This window comes from Ovis aries, chromosome 1, assembly GCF_016772045.2.
Source record: "Ovis aries strain OAR_USU_Benz2616 breed Rambouillet chromosome 1, ARS-UI_Ramb_v3.0, whole genome shotgun sequence".
NCBI lineage: Eukaryota > Metazoa > Chordata > Mammalia > Artiodactyla > Bovidae > Ovis > Ovis aries.
The window spans coordinates 106,602,154-106,621,811 of NC_056054.1; the positions used below are offsets into that span (position 1 = coordinate 106,602,154).

At 56.4% G+C, this 19,658-nt stretch overlaps 1 protein-coding gene across 3 annotated transcripts; it reads left to right on the top strand.

Annotated features, from left to right (window-relative positions):
• The first annotated feature begins 1,809 nt into the window (after window positions 1-1,809).
• Window positions 1,810-19,438, top strand: BCAN (brevican). 3 transcript variants are annotated; one of them, XM_015092308.3, is made up of 14 exons: window positions 1,810-1,982; window positions 5,880-5,990; window positions 6,677-7,051; window positions 7,323-7,497; window positions 7,802-7,929; window positions 8,639-8,932; window positions 10,815-11,048; window positions 11,607-12,254; window positions 15,668-15,775; window positions 16,454-16,612; window positions 17,217-17,299; window positions 17,655-17,799; window positions 18,394-18,584; window positions 18,912-19,438. In XM_015092308.3, exons 2-14 carry the CDS (start codon window positions 5,900-5,902, stop codon window positions 19,017-19,019), a joined length of 2,739 nt encoding a protein of 912 aa, XP_014947794.3. In that variant the 5' UTR covers window positions 1,810-1,982; window positions 5,880-5,899; the 3' UTR covers window positions 19,020-19,438. The 3 variants fall into 3 exon arrangements, with proteins under 3 accessions (XP_014947794.3, XP_004002672.3, XP_042111561.1); XM_004002623.5 differs by having other exon boundaries at window positions 1,810-1,978; XM_042255627.1 differs by lacking the exons at window positions 17,655-17,799; window positions 18,912-19,438 and having other exon boundaries at window positions 18,394-18,583.
• The last annotated feature ends 220 nt before the right edge of the window (window positions 19,439-19,658 follow it).

The following is a 19,658-nucleotide window of genomic DNA, read 5'->3' on the forward strand; positions in this document are numbered from 1 at the left end:
CCAGGTTTCCCCGAGGTAAGGATTGTGGTCACACGTGAGCCACCACTAGGATTGAATTTCAGCCACTCAGTTGCCTGGCTGTGCTTAAGCTCCATCAAGCCCCATGTGGGGATGAGCCTGAGTGGGGGCTGAGACTGTCTCTCAGCTCAGGGATGCAAGGTCTGAGGAGAGCAAAGGGAGGTCCCAGGACTACCCAGGTGCTGCCCAGATCTGTCCCCAGAGGCCTTCTCAGATCCCCTCCTCTCCACTAGAAAACATGGGACAGCATTCCCAAGATCTAAAACAGTACCTGGTCCATAGTGGACATTCAGTTAGTATTTGTTTAATGAAATGGATTAACTGAGGTTTCTTTCTCTCCAGATTCCCCAGGCACCTTGCTTCGTCCCCATCAGTTTTGCATCCCTGCCTGGGGCATGCCTCTTACTGAGGGACCTTACAGCTTGCTACTGCATGGTTTTCTTGCCCTGTCTCTACAGTAGATGCGTCTCTGGGGAAGGGCTAGAATAATACCTTTTAGGTCCTCAAGGATTTGGAGAGGAGGGTTTTCTGTTTGAGGGTTTTTGTTTGTTTGTTTTGCGAGTTTCTCAAGACCTTTGGAGCCAAGTCCCAGCACAGGGAATGGCAGCCCAGGCAGTGATGAGTGGGGCAGTTGGGGCATCCAACAGAGTGCGGTCCAGAATCCCATACAGAAGGGGCTTGGGTGGGCAAGGGACTGCCCTTGAGGTTGCATTTGCATTGCAGGCAGCCCACTTTCCTTGGGATGTTTTGGAGGTACTGCTGGAGTTTGTGGGGATCAAAGCCCCTGACAATCTATCCTCGATGCCTTCCCTGGTATCCAGGGGAGAGAATCCAGGCGTCTGGCTGTCCTGCCCACAGTCCGTACCATGGACTTCACCTGGAATCCCAGGAAGGAGGAGAGAAGGGGAGAGAAAGCCTGGGAAAGAAGAGGGAGGCAGAGGCTCTGGAGCTGTGCAGGGGGTGTCATTGGTATTCTGGGCGCTGAGGACTCCCCAGCCTCTGGGCAACTCTCAAGGCCCACCCCTTGGCACCAGGCTGTGCATTCATCAGCGACAGCTCTGGCCTGTGGGCTGTCTGGGCTCCCAGCAACGCCTGCATTTTGCACATTGGTTTGCATGACCAGTAATGTCCGCTCACAGTGCCACGTCCCCTCCTCCATGTCTAGAGAGGTCCTGACTTGCTTTCCTTAACCCATGCATCTGCTACCTAACCTCCATCCCTCCAGCTGCAAAGTCAGCTCCTCCTCTGTGCAGGGTGTGGAAGCATCACGGAAGGCAAAACCCAATCAGAGCTTCCTCCAGGGAGGTGGTTAAGGTCACTTGCACCTGATCCTGCCTCCAAAAGAGAGATTCCCTCCCCCACTTATACGTGTGATGTCTCTCCAGGAGCAAAGCCTCCTTCCCATTCTCCCTTCATCCTTTTCTCTACTGGCTGAGTCCCTCCTCCTCTCCCCCTGAAAACGGGAAGTCCCTCCGACAGTCTAACTTCCATCCCTCCAGCTGCAACATCATCCTGTAGATCGCGAGCGCTCCCTGCCCGCCCCTTCTGCCTTCCCTCCCTCCCTCTCTGCTCCAAGTCTTCGGCTTCTCATCCTCAGGACGATGTCCTACTTCGCTCGTCCTTGCTCTCACGGCGGCTGCCGCCGGGAACCGATGCAGAGAAGGCAGCGAGTCGCGTGATCTTCCCGAGCCCCCCGCGTTCCCAGCCCGGGGGCAGGGGCGGCTTCGAGGAAGGGCGGGGCGGGGGCGGGGGGAAAGAAAGGGGGTTTTGTGCGGCGCCCGGCGGCCCGGCGCCCTCTTCCGAGCGTCTTGCGGGCCCAGCCTCTCCTCGCGCCCGCGCAGTCCCCGCCGCAGTCTCGGCTGCAGCTGCAGGACCGAGCCGTGGACCCAGAGGAGACCCCCAGAGGAGGCGGCAAACTTCGCGGTGCCGCACCCCCACCCCGGTCCTCAGCTGCCTGTCGGTAGGTGAGTGTGACGGCATCCCGGCCTCCCCGCGGGAGGGAGAGAGAAGGGCGCTCCCGGCGGCTGCCCTGCGGTCTGCGCCCCCGACCCCTCAGCCTTTGCCTCCCGCGGCCCCGGCGCACTCACCCCGCAGACCCTTGACACCTCGGCGAGGTCCGCTGTCGGCCAGCTCGGAGCGCCCACGGCCCCTGCTGCCATCCTGCCGTCTCCAGCTCTGCCGCTGGCACCCCCATTGCTGCTTGCAGTCTAACCCGCAGCCCCCTCGAGCCCGCGGGCTCATGGGAACGCCCCTCTGGGTTCTCGCGTCTTCCCTGCTGCGGGCTCCAGTCCCAGCACCACGGCCGATTTCTGACCTTCATCCCCCGCCGCTGGGTACCCACGCTGCAGGCAGCAGAGCGGGAGGAGCCGGGGCCGGCCGCCCTAGGGGTACCTCCTCGTAGCTCGCGCGACAGCCGACAGGAGCCTCTGTATTGGGTGGTCCTGGCGCCCACTAGAAATGGAATCCCAGCTTACTTGCTAAGTGACCTTGGGCAAGTTAGTTGACCTCCCTGAACCTCAGATTCCTCATTGATGTAAGGCCTAAAGAGTATTTTTCTTAAAGTTGAGGTTATGCATGGAAAAGACTTCCCAGATGGCACTAGCGGTAAAGAACTCGCCTGCCAATGCAGGAGACATAAGAGAGAAGGGTTCCATCCCTGGGTGGGGAAGAGCCCCTGGAGGAGGGCATGGCAACTCACTCCAAAATTCTTGCCTGGAGAATCCCATGGACAGAGGAGCCTGGCAGGCTGCAGTCCATGGGGTCGCAAAGAGTCAGATAGTACTGGAAGCAACTTAGCACACACACAGGCATACATGGGAAGCATTTAGTTAAGAGGCCTGGCTCAGGTAGACAGTCAGAAACTGTCAGCTGGAATTCCAGTTACCACTCCTGTTTTCCTTCCTAGCACTGCTGTTGGGCTGGGAAGCACTCCCCTCCCCCATCAAGTACGTCCATACTCCCTTCCTATCAGAATAGCTCAGCCCACTGGGTTCTAACCGGACTAAGATTTGCCATCAATTTTATTAGCACCATTAGTATCTGTGTTATTCCTATTCCAGATAATACCACTGAGATCGAGGGACACTGTTACCCACAGACCCACCCCAAGTATTACCAGTGCCTATGCTGTAATGGCTAACTGCCGTTGATAACAGCATCACCCACACATCAGGTTTTATACTACACAACAGCTCAGCTGGCGATGTTGCTAATCATATTATTAGTTGTGCTTCCAATAAATAAGCCTATTTTTTACAATGACTGCAATTACTCCTGTAGGCACTGTTAAGGACTCACTGATATTGTGTAGGTTCCTGTTGCCCCTCACATGGCCTCAAAGGGGATAGCTGAAAGCTTCCCTCCTGAGGTGACCGAAGTTCAGCCTCCTGTGGATCCCTGCTGACTCTGCTGAGAACTGGAGCTCAGTTCCTATGGGGCAGACCTTGAACTGCCAGCCTGCGGACATTCAGCATGGAGATGGTGGGCGTTGGGTGCACACACACAGCACACACAGCCTGGTCTTGATTTTCTGTGGACTGGATTTATGAAGCCTGTGAGGGGATAGACATCCATCGTCAGACAGGAATGGTAATGTAACATGAGGGAAGTTTCCCAAACAGCTGGGGAAACTCAGCACAAGGGCAGAAATCCAGAAGCTGGAGCGGAGGAATGGTGTGGCATCAGGGGAAAGGACAGGAAGACTGCTGAGCTCCTGAGGTTAGAGATGGAGTGGTGTGTCCAGCTCTGGAGGATGAGAAGATGGAACGGAGGTGGGAGGATGCGTGGGATGGAGACTAAGGCTTGGATCCCTGAGTCTAAGTCTGGGACCAAAAGAGGGGAAGCTTAAGTTTTCTCAGGACTCCTGGCTATTCCAGGAAGGGGTTGAGGCCCAAGCTTGGTGGGACTGGTGAGGGGGTGGGAGGTGTGTAGGACTCTCTGCTCCTGAGAACCGCATAATCAGGGCCACCCTCTTGGCCTTGCTAATCGGTGACTCCCAATCCTGGAGGTAGGGGTGGGATACCCTCCATGAGTCAGCGCATCCAGGTCCTCATCAGCTTCAGACTTTCTCCACTCATTCCCCCACCTACATAACAGGGGTGAAAGGAGGTTCTAGGGTGTTGGTCCCAGAGTGGCTCCAACTATATGGGTTTCTGGGCCGCCCGTCAAAGAGCTGTGAGTAGCTCCAGCTCTAGCCCAGAGAGAGGGGAGGGAAGGCGCCAGAGAGGGGCCTAGCTCAGGACCTGGCGCAGCTCAAAGGCATGGCAAAAGAGTCTCCCAAGCACCCGGCAGGCACTGACTGTTCATGCCAAATGGTCCCCTCTCCAACCCCAGAAAGCAGTCCTCTCAAGTGCTCCCATGCCCAGAGCTGCTCCCAGCATCCTCTGATTGGGTCCCAACAAGAACCTCCTCCCTCTCAAAGGTCAAAGAGAGTCTCTGGGTATCTGGCCCCTGCCATTCCACCCCCACCTCTGCCCCTGAGGAAATGATGCCCAGCCACATTCAGGGAAACGGAGATCATAGTGGTGGGGAGGTGTCCTTAGGAGGATCTGGGATCTTTGGGAGAATCTGGGAGAAGAGGGTAATTTCCTACCAGCTCAGCCTCGGGAAATGGGATATATATATACAAGGGAAGAGCCTGATTGGTCAGGGAAGATGGGGAGTAGCCAGTGGGAAGAAGCCTGATGTCAAGGAAGTCTTGCTTATAGTCTAACCTTCATCTCTCCTGCTGCACCCCGGCCTATTCCATGGCAGTTTGGGACTCCACGCTCTTTTGAGGCTAGGCCAACCATTAAAAATGAAGTTGGCTCTGCAGCCTTCCCTCCTTAGGGCACACTGGCCTGGTACTTGACTTGGTTTCACTAGGGACTCAGTTTCAACCCTATCCCTCTCTGAGCCCCTTTCTCAATGTCCCACCCCTATCCATCCATTATGAGAGTGTAATAAGTGCCTTGAGATCTTTGGAGGAATAGTCTGAGTTCTCAGAGCTTCTGATGGCCAAAGGCAGATGGGAAATGGTCCCTCTCATTTATTCTCACACATCCCCCTTAGCCTGGTGCTTGTGTGGGGGGAGGAAGAGGCTGGATGGAGGCCAGACTAGCAGAGACAGGGGCTTTGTCCCAGCTGGTTTCTGAGCCAGGAGATCCGGTGGGAAAGCCCGTGCCAGGCAGAAAGGAAAGCCTGGGAAGGAGGGAGAAGGCAGCCAAGGAGGAGGGGGTGGAGGATGCTCGGGGGTAAAGAGAAGAGTTTCCTTATAAGTAATGGTGCAGTGTAGAGGGGGGAGGTCAAGGAGGGGTTAGACTGGAGAGAAGCTGTACATTGCCTGGGTTTAGTCTAGGAAGTCTTCCTGGAGGAAGCTAGGGAGGAAGGTATAGGGAGGAAAGGTTGGATGGGTATTGTGGGAGGAGGAGGGCCGAGAGAACTCTGGCCCTGGGAGGGACAGAGGGGACTCTAAGCATAACAGCATCTGCCATTATGCTATATGCCATAAGCACGTGTTGAGCTCTTACTGTATGCAGGGTTTATTTGTTTTTGTTGTTTTTCTTTTTTGATGGAATGCACTCTCAAAGCACATAGCCTCATCACAACCTGTGAAGTGGTAGTAATGGTGCTCCTTTACAAGTAAGAAAATAAAGGCTTAATGAGAGTAAAGAACTTGCCTGAAGTCACATGGTGAGCTGACAGCACCCAGGTCTTGGTTCTGAATAAGAATCCCCTCGGGGGAGACAGGGATCAGAAGTAGTGTTAATAAACAGTGAGGTGGGGACAGTGGGCTCCTGGAGTCAGGATATGTATGATCCATGTGGATCCGGTGGGGAGTCAGAAGTCCATCCTGAGGTCTAACCCCATCTTTCCTCCTCCAGTCCCTCCCTCATCCTGCAGCATGGCCCCACTGTTCCTGCCCCTCCTGGCAGCCCTGGTTCTGGCCTGGATCCCTGCGGCCTTGGCTGATGCTCTGGAAGGAGACAGCTCAGGTAAGCAGCCCCACTCAGGGCCACTGTTTGTCTCCTACATCTCCCCTGCAGTAGGAAGGAGCCTCTTGTCCAGCCCAAAGCAACCTCTGTCAGCCTCGAGGGACCAGGGAGGAACTGGGAGCACTGTCAGGGAGGGCCTGTGCAGCGACACTTGAAAATCAGGGACGATCTGTGGGCCCTTGATAGGGTGATGGAATTTGGGGAGTAGGGCTGGGGTGGGGCACTAGGTACAAGGCTGTCGATCTCCAGGGTGGAGGATGGAGGACCCTCCGGGACGATGAATGGGGCTGTGAGGCTGAACAGGGATGGAACTGGGAGAAATGCAGAAAGGGGCTCTGAAGGGAACAGGCTAGGGAAATTTTGAGAAGAGGGTTGCAGGACCCAGGGGTGAGGCTTGAGGACCCAGAGTGGGGCCCAGGAATCCTAGGGTGCTACTGGGAGGCTCTGGGGGCAAAACTAGCTGACTTGTGGACGGGTCTGTCGACCCTGAGGGGTGGGCCTGGGGGACCTACAGGTGAGTTTGCAGGACTCACCGGCCGGAGCCCTGAGTTCCTGGGAGGGCGGGGGGCGGGGTTACGAGAACCCGAGGGCGGGGCGTCGGGGTCCTGGGGCGGGGCTTAGAAACCCCGGGGGTGGGCGCGGCAGATCTATAACGCGAAATTCCAGCCGGCTCCGCCCGTCCACAGAGGACAGGGCCTTCCGCGTGCGCATCGCGGGCGACGCGCCGCTGCAGGGCGTGCTGGGCGGCGCCCTCACCATCCCATGCCACGTCCACTACCTGCGGCCGTCGCCGAGCCGCCGGGCCGCGCAGGGCTCCCCGCGGGTTAAGTGGACCTTCCTGTCCGGCGGCCGGGAGGCCGAGGTGCTAGTGGCGCGGGGCCTACGCGTCAAGGTGAGCGAGGCCTACCGGTTCCGCGTGGCACTGCCTGCCTACCCGGCGTCACTCACCGACGTCTCCCTGGTGCTGAGCGAGCTGCGGCCCAACGACTCAGGCATTTACCGCTGCGAGGTCCAGCATGGCATCGACGACAGCAGCGACGCTGTGGAGGTCAAGGTCAAAGGTGAGAGGTCGGAGACGGAGAGCGGGAGGGGAGCCCACTGTGTGGGGCGGAAGCAGACACCTAGAAGGCGCAGACCGAATTGGAAAAGGAGTTTCCCTCCTTTCTTTCTTCAGGTGAAGGAAAATTCTACCCACAATCTAAATTAAGTCCCTCATGCTGTAGAGCGAGCGCAATCTGGACTTTACCTTTTGTCTACAGGGGAGTGACAAGGAGGGTAAGGGGAAGTCAGTGTGCTGGGTGATCCCGCCTCAGGGTCCTCTCTGCCCCTCAGGGGTCGTCTTTCTCTACCGGGAGGGCTCTGCGCGCTACGCTTTCTCCTTCACTGGGGCCCAGGAGGCCTGTGCCCGCATCGGAGCCCGAATCGCCACTCCGGAGCAGCTCTACGCCGCCTACCTCGGGGGCTATGAACAGTGTGACGCTGGCTGGCTGTCCGACCAGACCGTGAGGTGGGCTGGGGCTGTCGACCACGAATTTCTAGTTGTTTCTGAGGGGGCTGTTACTTCTGAGAGGGCTGTGGCTTCTGGTTCTACCAGGGCCTGCCGGCTGCTGCCTCAGGAGGGCCATATAGGGCTCCCTGCCTGTGGGAGATGAAGTTGGTCTGCAGCTGACGGGTTAGGACTGTGTGCTCGCAGGGGTGCATTTCTGCAGAGCTGAGAAGACACTTGGCTGCACTGAAAGCAATGTGATTGAGGGGGGTGGGGGGTCACCACGGAACGTCTCCTGGTGAAGGCATTTGTACCTCCGCCCCAGGTATCCCATCCAGACGCCACGAGAGGCCTGTTATGGAGACATGGATGGCTTCCCTGGGGTCCGGAACTACGGAGTGGTCGACCCGGATGACCTCTATGATGTTTACTGTTATGCTGAAGAACTAAATGGTGATTGGGGGTGGGAGGTTCCCAGGGGAAGAGACTCGTCTCTGGGGCTGCCCTTAGGTCCTCCCAGACCTCTGCTGGACCTTACCATACTGTGTTTAAGTGTGCAGCCAGGAGTAAGGGAAACAGTGTCCCTGTCTCCAAACACGGTTATAGAGACAAGTTCACAGCCAAAGCCTCCAGACTGGTGGCTGAGATAGGAGACTGAGTTTGACTCTGCTGGTGTACATCTCTTTGGCGGATAACCAATGTTAGTGGCTCAGTCGTGTCCGACTCTTTGTGACCCCATGCACTATATGGCCCACTAGGCTCCTCTGTGCATGGGATTCTCCAAGCAAGAATACTGAAGTGGGTAGCCATTCCCTTCTCCAGGGGAATCTTCCTGATCCAGGGGTCAAACCCGAGTCTCCCCCATTGCAGGCTGATTCTTTATCATCGGACCCACCAGAAGGTTCCATACATCTCTTTACATTTTAGCATCTTTGAGCCTCAGTTTCCTTCTTTGCAGAATGAGGAAGTTGGGCCAGGTTCCTTTGAGCAGTGTTATCCATCTTAAGGTTCTATCAAGACTTCGATCCTGTGAAGTAGGACGATAGGCTCCATGTCACAGATGAGAAAACTGAGGCCCAGAGGAGCTCGTCCAGAGTCCCAGTGGGAGCCCCGGGTGGAAGGAGCTACCTTCCTGGTAACCCAGCCTCTTCTTCCTCCCCAGGAGAGCTGTTCCTGGGTGCCCCTCCAGAAAAGCTGACCTTGGAGGAGGCACGGACATACTGCCAGGAGCGGGGTGCTAAGATTGCAACCACTGGCCAGCTGTATGCAGCCTGGGATGGTGGCCTGGACCGCTGCAGCCCTGGCTGGCTGGCTGATGGCAGTGTGCGCTACCCCATCATCACCCCCAGCCAGCGCTGTGGTGGGGGCCTCCCTGGTGTCAAGACTCTCTTCCTCTTCCCCAACCAGACCGGCTTCCCCAACAAGCACAGCCGCTTCAACGTCTACTGCTTCCGAGGTGAGCCCACTCCCTTGCAGAGGCTGAGACCAATCTCAGGCAGGCAGAGTCGAGCCCTCCAGTTCCACCTCGGCCCTGACCAGTTTCTCTTGGGTCTTTGCCATTTGCCTCCTGGTGCTGCAGGTAGTGCCCTCTGACTTGGTCTGTGTGGCCTCAAGGAGGGCTCACCTCTCTGCATTGCCTAAGCTGCACCCATATCAGTAGTTCTTACCTTGTTCTTTCTGTTGCAACACCACCTCTCCCCTGTTGGGCTGCCAATCATGTCTCCATCTCTGGTCAGCTCATGAACAGAGCAGAGATAACCAACATTCTCTGAATCCAAGAAGTAATCCACTTCAGTTAACCAAATATCCTCAGAGCCCTCAGTGGGGTTTCCAGAGCCTTTAGCTTAAGCTTGAAGGTATCAACTCTTTAACACCAAATACTGATGGACAGGCGTAATCCCCCACCCCTCACAGGGAGCAGATCCTTAAGGACAGTTGGGTGTAGAGACGGCTTCCCGCCCACGTCTTATACTGAGAGCTAGAGGGGAGGCACAGGGCCCAGGCCAAGGGTGACTGCAGTCAGGGAGGCATTGCCACAGAGTATTTGAGTCCTTGCCCCAGCTGGGAGCCTTCAGTAGTACTGGTACTTCAGTCGTACTAGTACTGGTATTTCTGCTGGAGGCAGAAATGGGGGGAGAAGAATCAGTCTTTTCCCTCAGGGAGCCCCTGGTCTGAAGGAGGAAGATGCAGCTTCTGCCATGGGAGCCCCCGTCTGAGTGAAGACAAGATGTCTCCCTCCCAGCATGAGGAAAGACTAGGAGAAAAGCTTTACTTCCTCTGGGACTGATCTCCAGACAGCTTTGGCCTGAGTCTGGGCGGAGTAGAGAAGTCAAGTCCACAGGAAGACAGGTCCATCTGAATAGGCTTACTGGAACATGGATAATGGTGATGATGATAATTATAATAACAGTAGCTAACACTTCTAACACTGATTATAATGATGTGCCAAGCACTATTCTGGGACGAAATGGAAAGAGGAACTGAATCAGGAGACGGGGCTAGGGAAGAGGATGACTAGAGTGGGGAGCAGGTGGGGACAGAAGCGGCCTAGGGCGCAGGTTTGCTTGTCTGGTATGAGCAGGTGACAGAGGCAGGCAGGACATGCTGTCCTGTCCTGTGTGGCTGAGCAAGGACAGCCCCCAGGGCTTTTCTTAGCCCAATTCCACCTTCCCTTCATTGGTTTTCTGCTCTTGGTTCCCTTCCCCAGGGACAAGTCAATTCATTCTAAACCTCTGGTTATTTGCAGAGAGCAGATCCTGAAATGATACATCTGCTCATCCTTTGCCCTTTTGCCCCAACACTGCGATCGTCCCCATCCATTTCTAAAGTCTTAGAATGACTGGGATCCTTCACCTTGCCCCAAACCCAGGGTCCCACAGTGCTGAGGCTGTTCTGTTCATCCTTCTGTCTCTAAGGGATGACTTCTCTCCTGAGCCTTTCTTTACCAGTCTATCTAAAGCAGTACTTCCCATCTCCTTACTCTGCTTAATTGTTCTTTAGATGGTAAAATTATAATGTATGTTTATTTGCTTATCTGTATCTAGAATATAATGAATTCTGTAGGGGCAGGAATCATGCTATTTGGCTCTGCACTCTGTCCCCAGTGCCCAGGAGATTGCTTGGCATGGTGCCTAGTGGACACTTGGTTAATGCTTGAGGAATGAGTGATGAAGTCCTGGGGTGCTCCCTGGGCTCTGTGAGTACTCCACAGAGAGGATGAGAGAGAATTAAGAGAATTCCATGATCTCTGAATCTAACCCAGAGCCCTCACATGCAGGCATGGGTTGAGGGGAGAGCCACCTCTCTAACCTCCCACTGGCACTTTCCTTCTGCCACAGACTCTGCCCAGCCTTCTGCCATCCCTGAGGCAGCCAACCCAGGCTCTGACCTGGCCTCTGATGCACTGGAGTCCATTGTCACAGTGACTGAGACCCTGGAGGAACTGAAGCTGCCCCAGGAAGCTGTGGAAAGCGAGTCCCGAGGAGCCATCTACTCCATTCCCATTATAGAGGATGGAGGTGGTGGAAGCTCCACTCCAGAAGACCCAGCGGAGGCCCCTAGAACCCTCCTAGGTAACTCAAATCTCTCATCCTGGGGTTGTCTTTGCCTGGAAGAAGTTAGCGGCAGAAGGGGCTGGCCTGGGCTGAGGCCGGGCTTGTCCCCACCATGGCTCTGCCCTCTCAACAGCACAGTAGTGCAAGGCACCACCCTTGTCCCTCTCCCAACCTTTGCCTTTCCAGCAGAGCCCACTCCCAAATAGCTAGGTCTGGAGATGCTTGGACTAAGGAGCTGCCCTTTGGGAAGGAAGGATCTCCTTTCTTTGGTCCCTCCCCCCCATCACCTACCCAAAATAAACAGAATTTCAACAGACTGGTAGAGGGAGCTGCAACCACCAGGTTTTCCTGGACTAATGACAGCTCACAGAGCCTTCTCAAGTGTTGCCTCAATATTGCAGCTCTGGTTGAAATTCTTCTGGTTCAGAGCAAAGACAATTCCTCCCCAGGGCAGCCTCTTGCCTCTCCCCCAGGGCTCACCCTCCCCAGCCCCACTTCTCTCCCCGCTGCCCCTTCCTTCTTCCTGTCCTCTGGCGGGTGCTGTCCCTGGTGCTGAATCATCTGTGCTTTGCCTAGAATTCGAAACCCAATCCATTGTGCCTCCGCTGGGGTCCTCAGAAGAGGAAGGCAAGGTGTTGGAGCAAGAAGAGAAATACAGGGGTGAAGAAGAGAAAGAAGAGGAAGAAGAAGAGGAGGAGGTGGAGGATAAGGCCCTGTGGGCCTGGCCCAGTGAGCTCAGCAGCCTGGACCCAGAGGCCCCTCTCCCCACTGAGCCAGCTCCAGAGGAGTCACTCACCCAGGCATCCCCTCCAGTGAGGGCTGCCCTCCAGCCTGGTGCATCACCACCACCCTATGACGACCCAGAGGCTCCCAGGCCTCCAAGGGTCCTTGGGCCACCCACCAAGACCCTGCCCACTCCCAGGGAAGGGAACCTGGCATCCCCACCACCTTCCACTCCGGTTGGGGCAAGAGAGAGAGAGGAGGAGACTGGAGGTCCTGAGCTCTCTGGGGCCCCTCGAGGAGAGAGTGAGGAGACAGGAAGCTCCGAGGGTGCCCCTTCCCTGCTTCCAGCCACACAGGCCCCTGGGGATACCAGGGATCTGGAGAGCCCCTCTGAAGAGAATTCCAGAAGAACTGTCCCAGCAGGGACTTCAGTGCGTGCCCAGCCGGTGCTGCCCACTGACAGTGCCAGCCGTGGTGGAGTGGCCGTGGCCCCCTCATCAGGTAACTCTGCCCAAGGCTCAGCCTCCCTCCTTATCCTCCTCCTCTTCCTCCCCCTGCAGCTCTGGATCACCTGACCCATAGTCCTTTAACCCACCATTGCCCCAGACTCTCTCGTCCTTTACCTTCATTCTCCTACCCACCTCTACCTGCAGGCTTCCAATCCTGGATGCCCCACTTTGTGACTACCATCCCAGCTCTCTGACTTCTCACCTTATAACCCCCAACTCCGTGACTCCCACCCTGTGACCTCTCCCCGTTTCTGAAATCCTCACTGTGACCCCCAGTCCCACCACCAACCACGTGGAACTTTCTCCTAGCCTCAGTTCTCTACCTGTGACTCACATCTCACTGGCCCCACACAGCATCCTCAGGCCTTGTTCAGTGGGTGCCCTCGTAGCCTTTTGCATTCTTCAAGGCCCAGGCCCATCTCCTGCTGCTCCCTCCCCATCCTGTATGCCTCCCCACTTCAGGTGCCTCCCACTGGTATCAGGGAGCCTGGAGTCCCGTTCCCACCTCTCAACCTTTGGGGTCCAGGAAAGCCCTTATCCCCACAGAGCCTTAAGCAACTACTTCTATGAAGTACTTTTTTCAACTGTTTCATGGAAACAAGCCTTGGAAATAAATCTCTATTAAACTGCTTTATAACCAGAACTCTGGCACCCTCTGTCTCCACCCCCAGCTGTTTGCCCCTTTCATTCCATGGATTTGTGTGCTGGGTAGCTCTTTGGTGCTTCTTGTGGTTCCATCTCTGTCTCTCTGTCTCTCTCCCTGGGTCTTTGTGTGTCTTTGTGCCTCTTCCTTTCCGTCTTCAGCCTGCACCCTTTCCTGTCCTAGCAGTCTAACAGCCCCTTGCTGTTCCTTCATGCTCTCCTCAGGCTTGTCTCTGCCTCCCTTCCTGTCTCCTGAGATCCACACGTTACCCCAGAGACGTCTTTGTCTGTCAGTATGTGGGTGTGGGAGTCGTAGTCCCTCACTTCTGACAGGGAGAAACCTCTGCAGCCCAGAGTGTGTGGTGCATGTGTGTGTGCACGCATGTGCCCGCGTGTGTGTGTATGTGTCCCTTTGTATTCGCTTCTGATCCATCCTCTTGGCCCCCATCTAGAGCCGCACACACAGGGTACTGACAGAGAGAGCACATCCTAGCGTGGAGGCCGTTCCCTGGCATCCAGGTGCCCCAAGAGCCTGTTCCCCTCCTGCAAACATCCACGGGGGTTGGAATCTCACTTTCACGCCCATGATCTCTCCCTCCTCCACTAACTCCTGTGCTAATGACTACCCTCACCCCCTATTTTACCCTCCCTCAACTCAAAGGATCTCAAAGTTGCTAATGCTGGAGAAGACACAGATCAGCAGGGGAAGATGGAAAGTGTGGGGGGAGGGGGAATGGGGAGTTAGGTTTTGGGGTCTGAGAGCAAGAAGCTCTACCTATTCAGTGAAGGCTGAATTTCCACATGGAGATCTCTGGAGAAGGCTGGGATCCTCCTAGTCCCAGGACCACTCTTCTAGATGGTCCAGGGTGGGCTCAGGGTCTCTGCATCACACCTGGGCTCATGCCTTTTGACTACTGGCTCCCTGCCCAGCTGGCCTTGGAGTTCAGTACTGCGTTGGGCAGGGAGGGGCTTTGGTGGGAGAGGAGCATCGTTGGAAGTATCAGTGGTGTCTTAGTTACCCCACCTGGGGGATGAGTGAGTGGTCCTCCAGTCCGCTATTGCAGCAGGAAGGCAGGGAGAACTTTCTGAGTGTGTATAATAGTTGATCCAAAAGGGGTGGGGGGATGGGAATACCAGAAAGTCTTGAGAAGTTCTTTCACCGCCAATACAGCCTCCTCTCCTGGTCAGGTTCTGCCACTCACAGCCAGGGAGAGGGAACTTTGGCTTGGGTGGGACTCCACAGACCAAGTTTGAGAGTCTTTGTCCGCCAGGATTGGAGGGTTGGGCAGAGAGGACCACTGGGGGAACAGAAAAGTGTGAGGAATGGAAAGGGAGTTCAGGACTCCTACCTGCTGTAGGGCCTGGTGCTTAAAGAGTTAAGTAAAACCCCTCCCCTCCCTGCTTTGCCCTGGGAGGCAGCAACACCAGATTGGAAGAAACTGTTGGCAGAAGGGGTGATGACAGGGGGAGTGGTGCTGGAACAGCTGATTCATTTTACCCAAAACAGCTAGGTCATCCCAGAAAAATTCTTTGAAGCAACTCCAGCTCCTCCTCCCCCACCTCTGCTCTGATCCCCACCAGGCAGTGGGATCTCGGGCCAGAGTGAAGCATTGTGGGCCCTGGCCTTGGCCTCTAAGAGTGGATGGCATGGTCTGAAGGTCCCGCCCCAAGCTGGGCTGAGAACCCTGACCTGTCCCGTCAGTCTGTGAGGTCATCTTCTCCCGGTCATCTGGAACAGAAAACAGTCAAATTTGTCAGCCCCTTCAGCACCCAGGCCCAGTGTAGGGGCAGCCACCCAGCATCCTGAGAGAGAGTCCAGAAAAGAAGGCAGATGGCCTAGCCAGCTGGAGCTGGACCTAGATAACAGATTGCAGGCCTTCAGGGTAGTGTGTTAATCCAAGAAGACTGCCTGGAGGAGAGGAAACCGGAAGGAAGGAGTTGAAAGGGTTTCTAGGCTGGGGGAACCTTCAGGAGGCCCCAAGTGGAGGGGGGAAGGGGAGCCTGGTGAGGGGGGAGAGTCTGAAGAGATAAGAAGGAGAGGCAAAGAGGTTGGATGATGTTGAGAGAATGTTGCAGTGCTGCAGGACAGGGCGAGCTACTGGGCTCCATTCCTGGGATGGGTTGGGGGCAGTGGGGAAGGAGAGGGCATAGAGTGAGGGAAGTACATTGGATCTTCCCCCAGCAGCTTCTGGGCCTGACTGCCCAATGGATAGCAGGAGGAGGGGGTTAGCTCCCTCCCGGAGCACCCCGGCATCAGGTCTCAGAAGCAGTAAAAGGCAGGTCACAACTTACTGTTGCTATGGTGACTCTCCTCTCCTTCAGTTCCACCCAGCCTATGTAGACTACACAGAATCATGCTAAGACCTGGCGCAATGACAGGGGCTGGGGGACTAAACTCTAGACCTAGAGAAGTAAGGTGACCATCTCAGTGTCACCCAGCAGAGCCAGAAGCTAGGTAAGAGTCCAGGATGCATGACTGATAGCCCGATATCTTTCCCCTTGGTGGAGTTATACCCTGAGAGCTTTCCTGGACACATCCCCTTGGTCCCTGTTAGAGCCCACACTGGCGGACATGACAGTGACCAGCATAGGACTGAGCCGGTGCTGAAACGGGGGCAGTGAGGAGAGGAGAAACCCAGAACTCAGGCTTCAGGGAGAACACTGAGATGCTGTGACAGCCCCCAGGACACGGGAGTCAGGGCTGGAGGGCTGGCTGCAGAGCTGCGCTCCCCTGCCCCCACACCTCACTTCTCTCCCCCTCAGGTGACTGTGTCCCCAGCCCCTGCCACAATGGTGGGACGTGCTTGGAGGAGGAGGAGGGGGTCCGCTGCCTGTGTTTGCCTGGCTATGGGGGGGACCTGTGCGATGTTGGTGAGTGTGTTGAGGGGCTGTGGTTGGGGGAGATCTGAAGCCTAGGCCCTGCCACAGTGCACTAGTTCTGGGGGAGGGGGGCAGAGGGGGAAGGGGACACTTCCCCTTTGGACCTGTCATTAATGAACCTCCATTTGTTGTTCTTGCCCTTGGACACACCGTGCGCCTGGCGGGATCTCGGTTCCCTACCAGGGATGAACTTAGGCCTCCTGCGGTGGAAACGCAGATAATGAATTACCATTTTAGACAAATCACACAACTTCTCTGAGGCCTACCCTCAATTTCCTTATCTGTTAAGTGGAACCAAAAATGACTCTCTCTGGGAGTCTGTGAGCCTGGAACTTGGCAGGCACAGTCAGTACTTGTCGGTCTCCATTCTCCTGGGAGGAGAGGAAGCCTCGGCTTTTCTTTCGGATGGAGGATGGGGGAGACCCAGGTCGGGACTCCAGCCTTCACCATGGTCTCTCTCGCTGCAGAGAAGGAAGGCATGGGGCCGCCCTGCAGGAGGCCCGGCCAGCTCCTAACCCCGCGCTCGCTCTCGGGCGCCGCCCTCCCGCCCTCAGCCCCGCCCCCTCGGCCTGCGGCGGTGGGAGGAGCCCAGTCTCCCTGTCTGGGGACCCAGCCTCTCAAGAGTTCTGGGGTCCTCCCCGCTAAGCTGCCTGCTCTTCTGTGTCCCAGGCCTCCACTTCTGCAGCCCCGGTTGGGACGCCTTCCAGGGCGCCTGCTACAAGCACTTTTCGACCCGAAGGAGCTGGGAGGAGGCGGAGAACAAGTGCCGGATGTACGGCGCGCACCTCGCCAGCATCAGCACGCCGGAGGAACAGGACTTCATCAACAGTGGGCTGGGGACAGGGAGGGAGGCGACCCTCGTCACCTGTTCTCTCATCCACACATTCACTCACTCATCAGTCAGTCAAAGCGTGTGTTAATTAACTCCCTTATACACTCATTCAGGTGCTCACTACTTGGCTTACCTCATTCATTCATTCACTTTTCCTTCCTGTCTCCCTCCTTCTCACTCCACACGTGGGCAGTGGGGCTTCTGGCAGGGGAGGGCTGAGAAATACGCACAAAATACTCCTGCATAAGCCTAGTGGTTCCTTGGGGGCTCGTTTATAATCGCTCCCCACCTCCCTGGCTCTCCTGCCTCCATCTACTCTCCCCGACTCTGACGCTATTGAAAGTTTTTACTTTTTCCAGAGTTTCCCTTTTCTAGCCCTAGTGATATTTTTCCTCTTCCCTCACCCCTACGCCCCTGTCTTCCTTCCTGCCCGTGTGCAGAGGTTGGAGGGAGAAATAAGGATACCGGGAAGCGTGGATTTGGGACTGCGGGGACTTGCCCCGCGAGCGCCCACAGACCGCTCAGTGACGGGGAATGGCCGCCCTCTGCTGGCAGCGGAGCTCACTGCACACTTTCGTCTCCTCTGCGGTTGTTCCCCAGATCGATACCGGGAGTACCAGTGGATCGGGCTCAATGACAGGACCATCGAAGGGGATTTCCTGTGGTCAGATGGTGTCCCCCTGGTGAGAGGTTCCGACCGCCCCTCACGTGGTCTAGGTCGTTTCTTCGAAGCACTTCTACCCTGTACCCCCAGTGACCCCCATCTCTCCGTCTCCTTTTCCTGGCCCTGTACCTTTCCCTCTTCCTGGCCCTTCTTCCTTGTGTCCCCTTCTCTTTTCTTCTCATCTGGTTCCCATTACCCCTACCCCCAAGTCCCCTGACATTTTTTCCCTTTGGGGTCCCCTACTCCCCACCCCTCTAGCCTTCCCTCTCTTGTGCCCCTCCTCGACCCCCTTCTCCGCAAGTCCTCCAGGTCCATTCCTCCCCGTGCTCCTGGAGCGCCTCACTGCCTCCTGCATCCTCCCCTCGCCCTCCCAGCTCTATGAGAACTGGAACCCTGGGCAGCCAGACAGCTACTTCCTGTCCGGAGAGAACTGCGTGGTTATGGTGTGGCACGATCAGGGACAATGGAGTGATGTTCCCTGCAACTACCACCTGTCCTACACCTGCAAGATGGGGCTGGGTGAGGGCAGGCAAGGGGGAGGAGGGGTGGGGGTCAGGGAGTCCTGGAACTGATGTGCGTGCAGGAGGAGCGTGCAAAACTACGCTGAGGAATCGGAAATGTGCCCCAGGCTGCGAGCATGGGCAGGACAGCAAATCAGACGGGCTCACTAGGAACCCCTGCTCTTTTAAACGGTTTTGTCCTTGTATTTGTTTTTGGCCGCGCTGGGTCTTTGCTGCCGGGCAGGCTGTGCTCTAGGTGCGGTGAGGGGGCTGCTCTCTGCGGCAGTGCAGGAGCACTGTGGCCTCTCTCGTTGCGAAGCACAGGCCCTCGGCTCCCGGCTTCAGCAGTTGCAGCTCCTGGGTTCTGGAGCACAGGCTCAGTAGCTGTGGTGAACTTGGTTGCTCCGCAGCATTTGGGACCTTCCCAGATTAGGGATCAGGCCCGTGTCTCCTGCCCGGGCAGGCGCTTCGCTGCCCCTGAGCTAGCAGGGAAGCCCTTCCGCCGCCTGCTCTCTTTGTGTGTCAGCTCATGGCCCTCTCCTCTCCTCCTTCATCCCAGCTCTGGGGACGGTTTGAGCCGGGTTCCCAGTTCCTGACTGTGTTCTCCTTGCAGTGTCCTGTGGGCCCCCACCAGAGCTGCCCCTGGCTCAGGTATTTGGCCGCCCACGGCTGCGCTATGAAGTCGACACAGTGCTTCGTTACCGGTGCCGGGAGGGACTGACTCAGCGCAACCTACCGCTGATCCGCTGCCAGGAGAATGGTCGCTGGGGGCCCCCCCAGATCTCCTGTGTGCCCCACAGGCCTGTGAGTGCCAGGAGGAGAAAGGTGGGAGACACTAGCCCATATAGCCTTGGGCTCCAGTCCTAAGTCTGCCCGTCGCTGGCTAGGTAAACTTGGAGTCATCACTACCGCTCTTTTGGGGCACAGAGGAGGTGGGCTGAATGCTCTTGGGGTCCTCTTCAGCGCTGCTGTCTGAGACTATGCAGCCACAGTCTGGGCTCTTAAGGGCTGAGCCAGGGAAAGTGTTTTGATGAGATCAGAGGTCAAGGAGCAAGAACACGAGAGGGCAGACTCTGAGGAGAGAAAAGAAAAGGAGCCCAAGGGTGGAGGGTGAGTGTGTGTCTTTCCCAGGCTCGAGCTCTGCGCCCAATAGAGGCCCAAGAAGGACGTCAGAGGAGGCTCGTGGGGCACTGGAAGGCACGGTTGAACCCCTCTCCCAATCCTGCTCCAGGCCCCTGAGGGGCAAGGCCCCTGGCACTGCCCTCTGCCACCAACCCTCCCTAGACCCGTGCTCTTCCGCCACGGGGAGTAACAGCAGGAGAGGGGTGCAGTGAAGTCCACGTGGCAGTGCCTGGAGGGGCTTCGGGGAAATACTGGGTTGGCCAAAAATCCGTTTGGCTTTTTCTGTAATATCAATATCTGGGCATCTCCAGTCCTGCCTTAGGCCTTCTCACTCCTATTCTGGGCCTCAGATTTTTCCCTCAGGGCCTTGAGTAGGTCTCTAAGTGCCTCAACTGCCCTCTCCTTGCCAGCCATCCTGTCCCCTCCATTCCCCTGGAGGCCCCTGTGCCCACTCATTCTCAGTTTCCCAAGAGAATGGGTTTGCAGGATGGGGTACCTGTAAAACAAGCAGAAAATAAAGCTGCATTTGAGCCCAAGCAAGTCTGATGCCTGTGTGTGTGTGTGAAAGAGAGAGAAAAAAGTGGAGTTGGGCCGGGCCTCACAGGATATATAGACCTTCTGTGTGTATTAGTTTCTGAAGGTCAGTGAAGTCAAGATGTCAGTGGATATGAGTTCATGGCACAGAACAGTCCAGTGTTTGGAGAAGGAAATGGCAACCCACTCCAGTATTCTTGCCTAGAGAATCCCATGGACAGG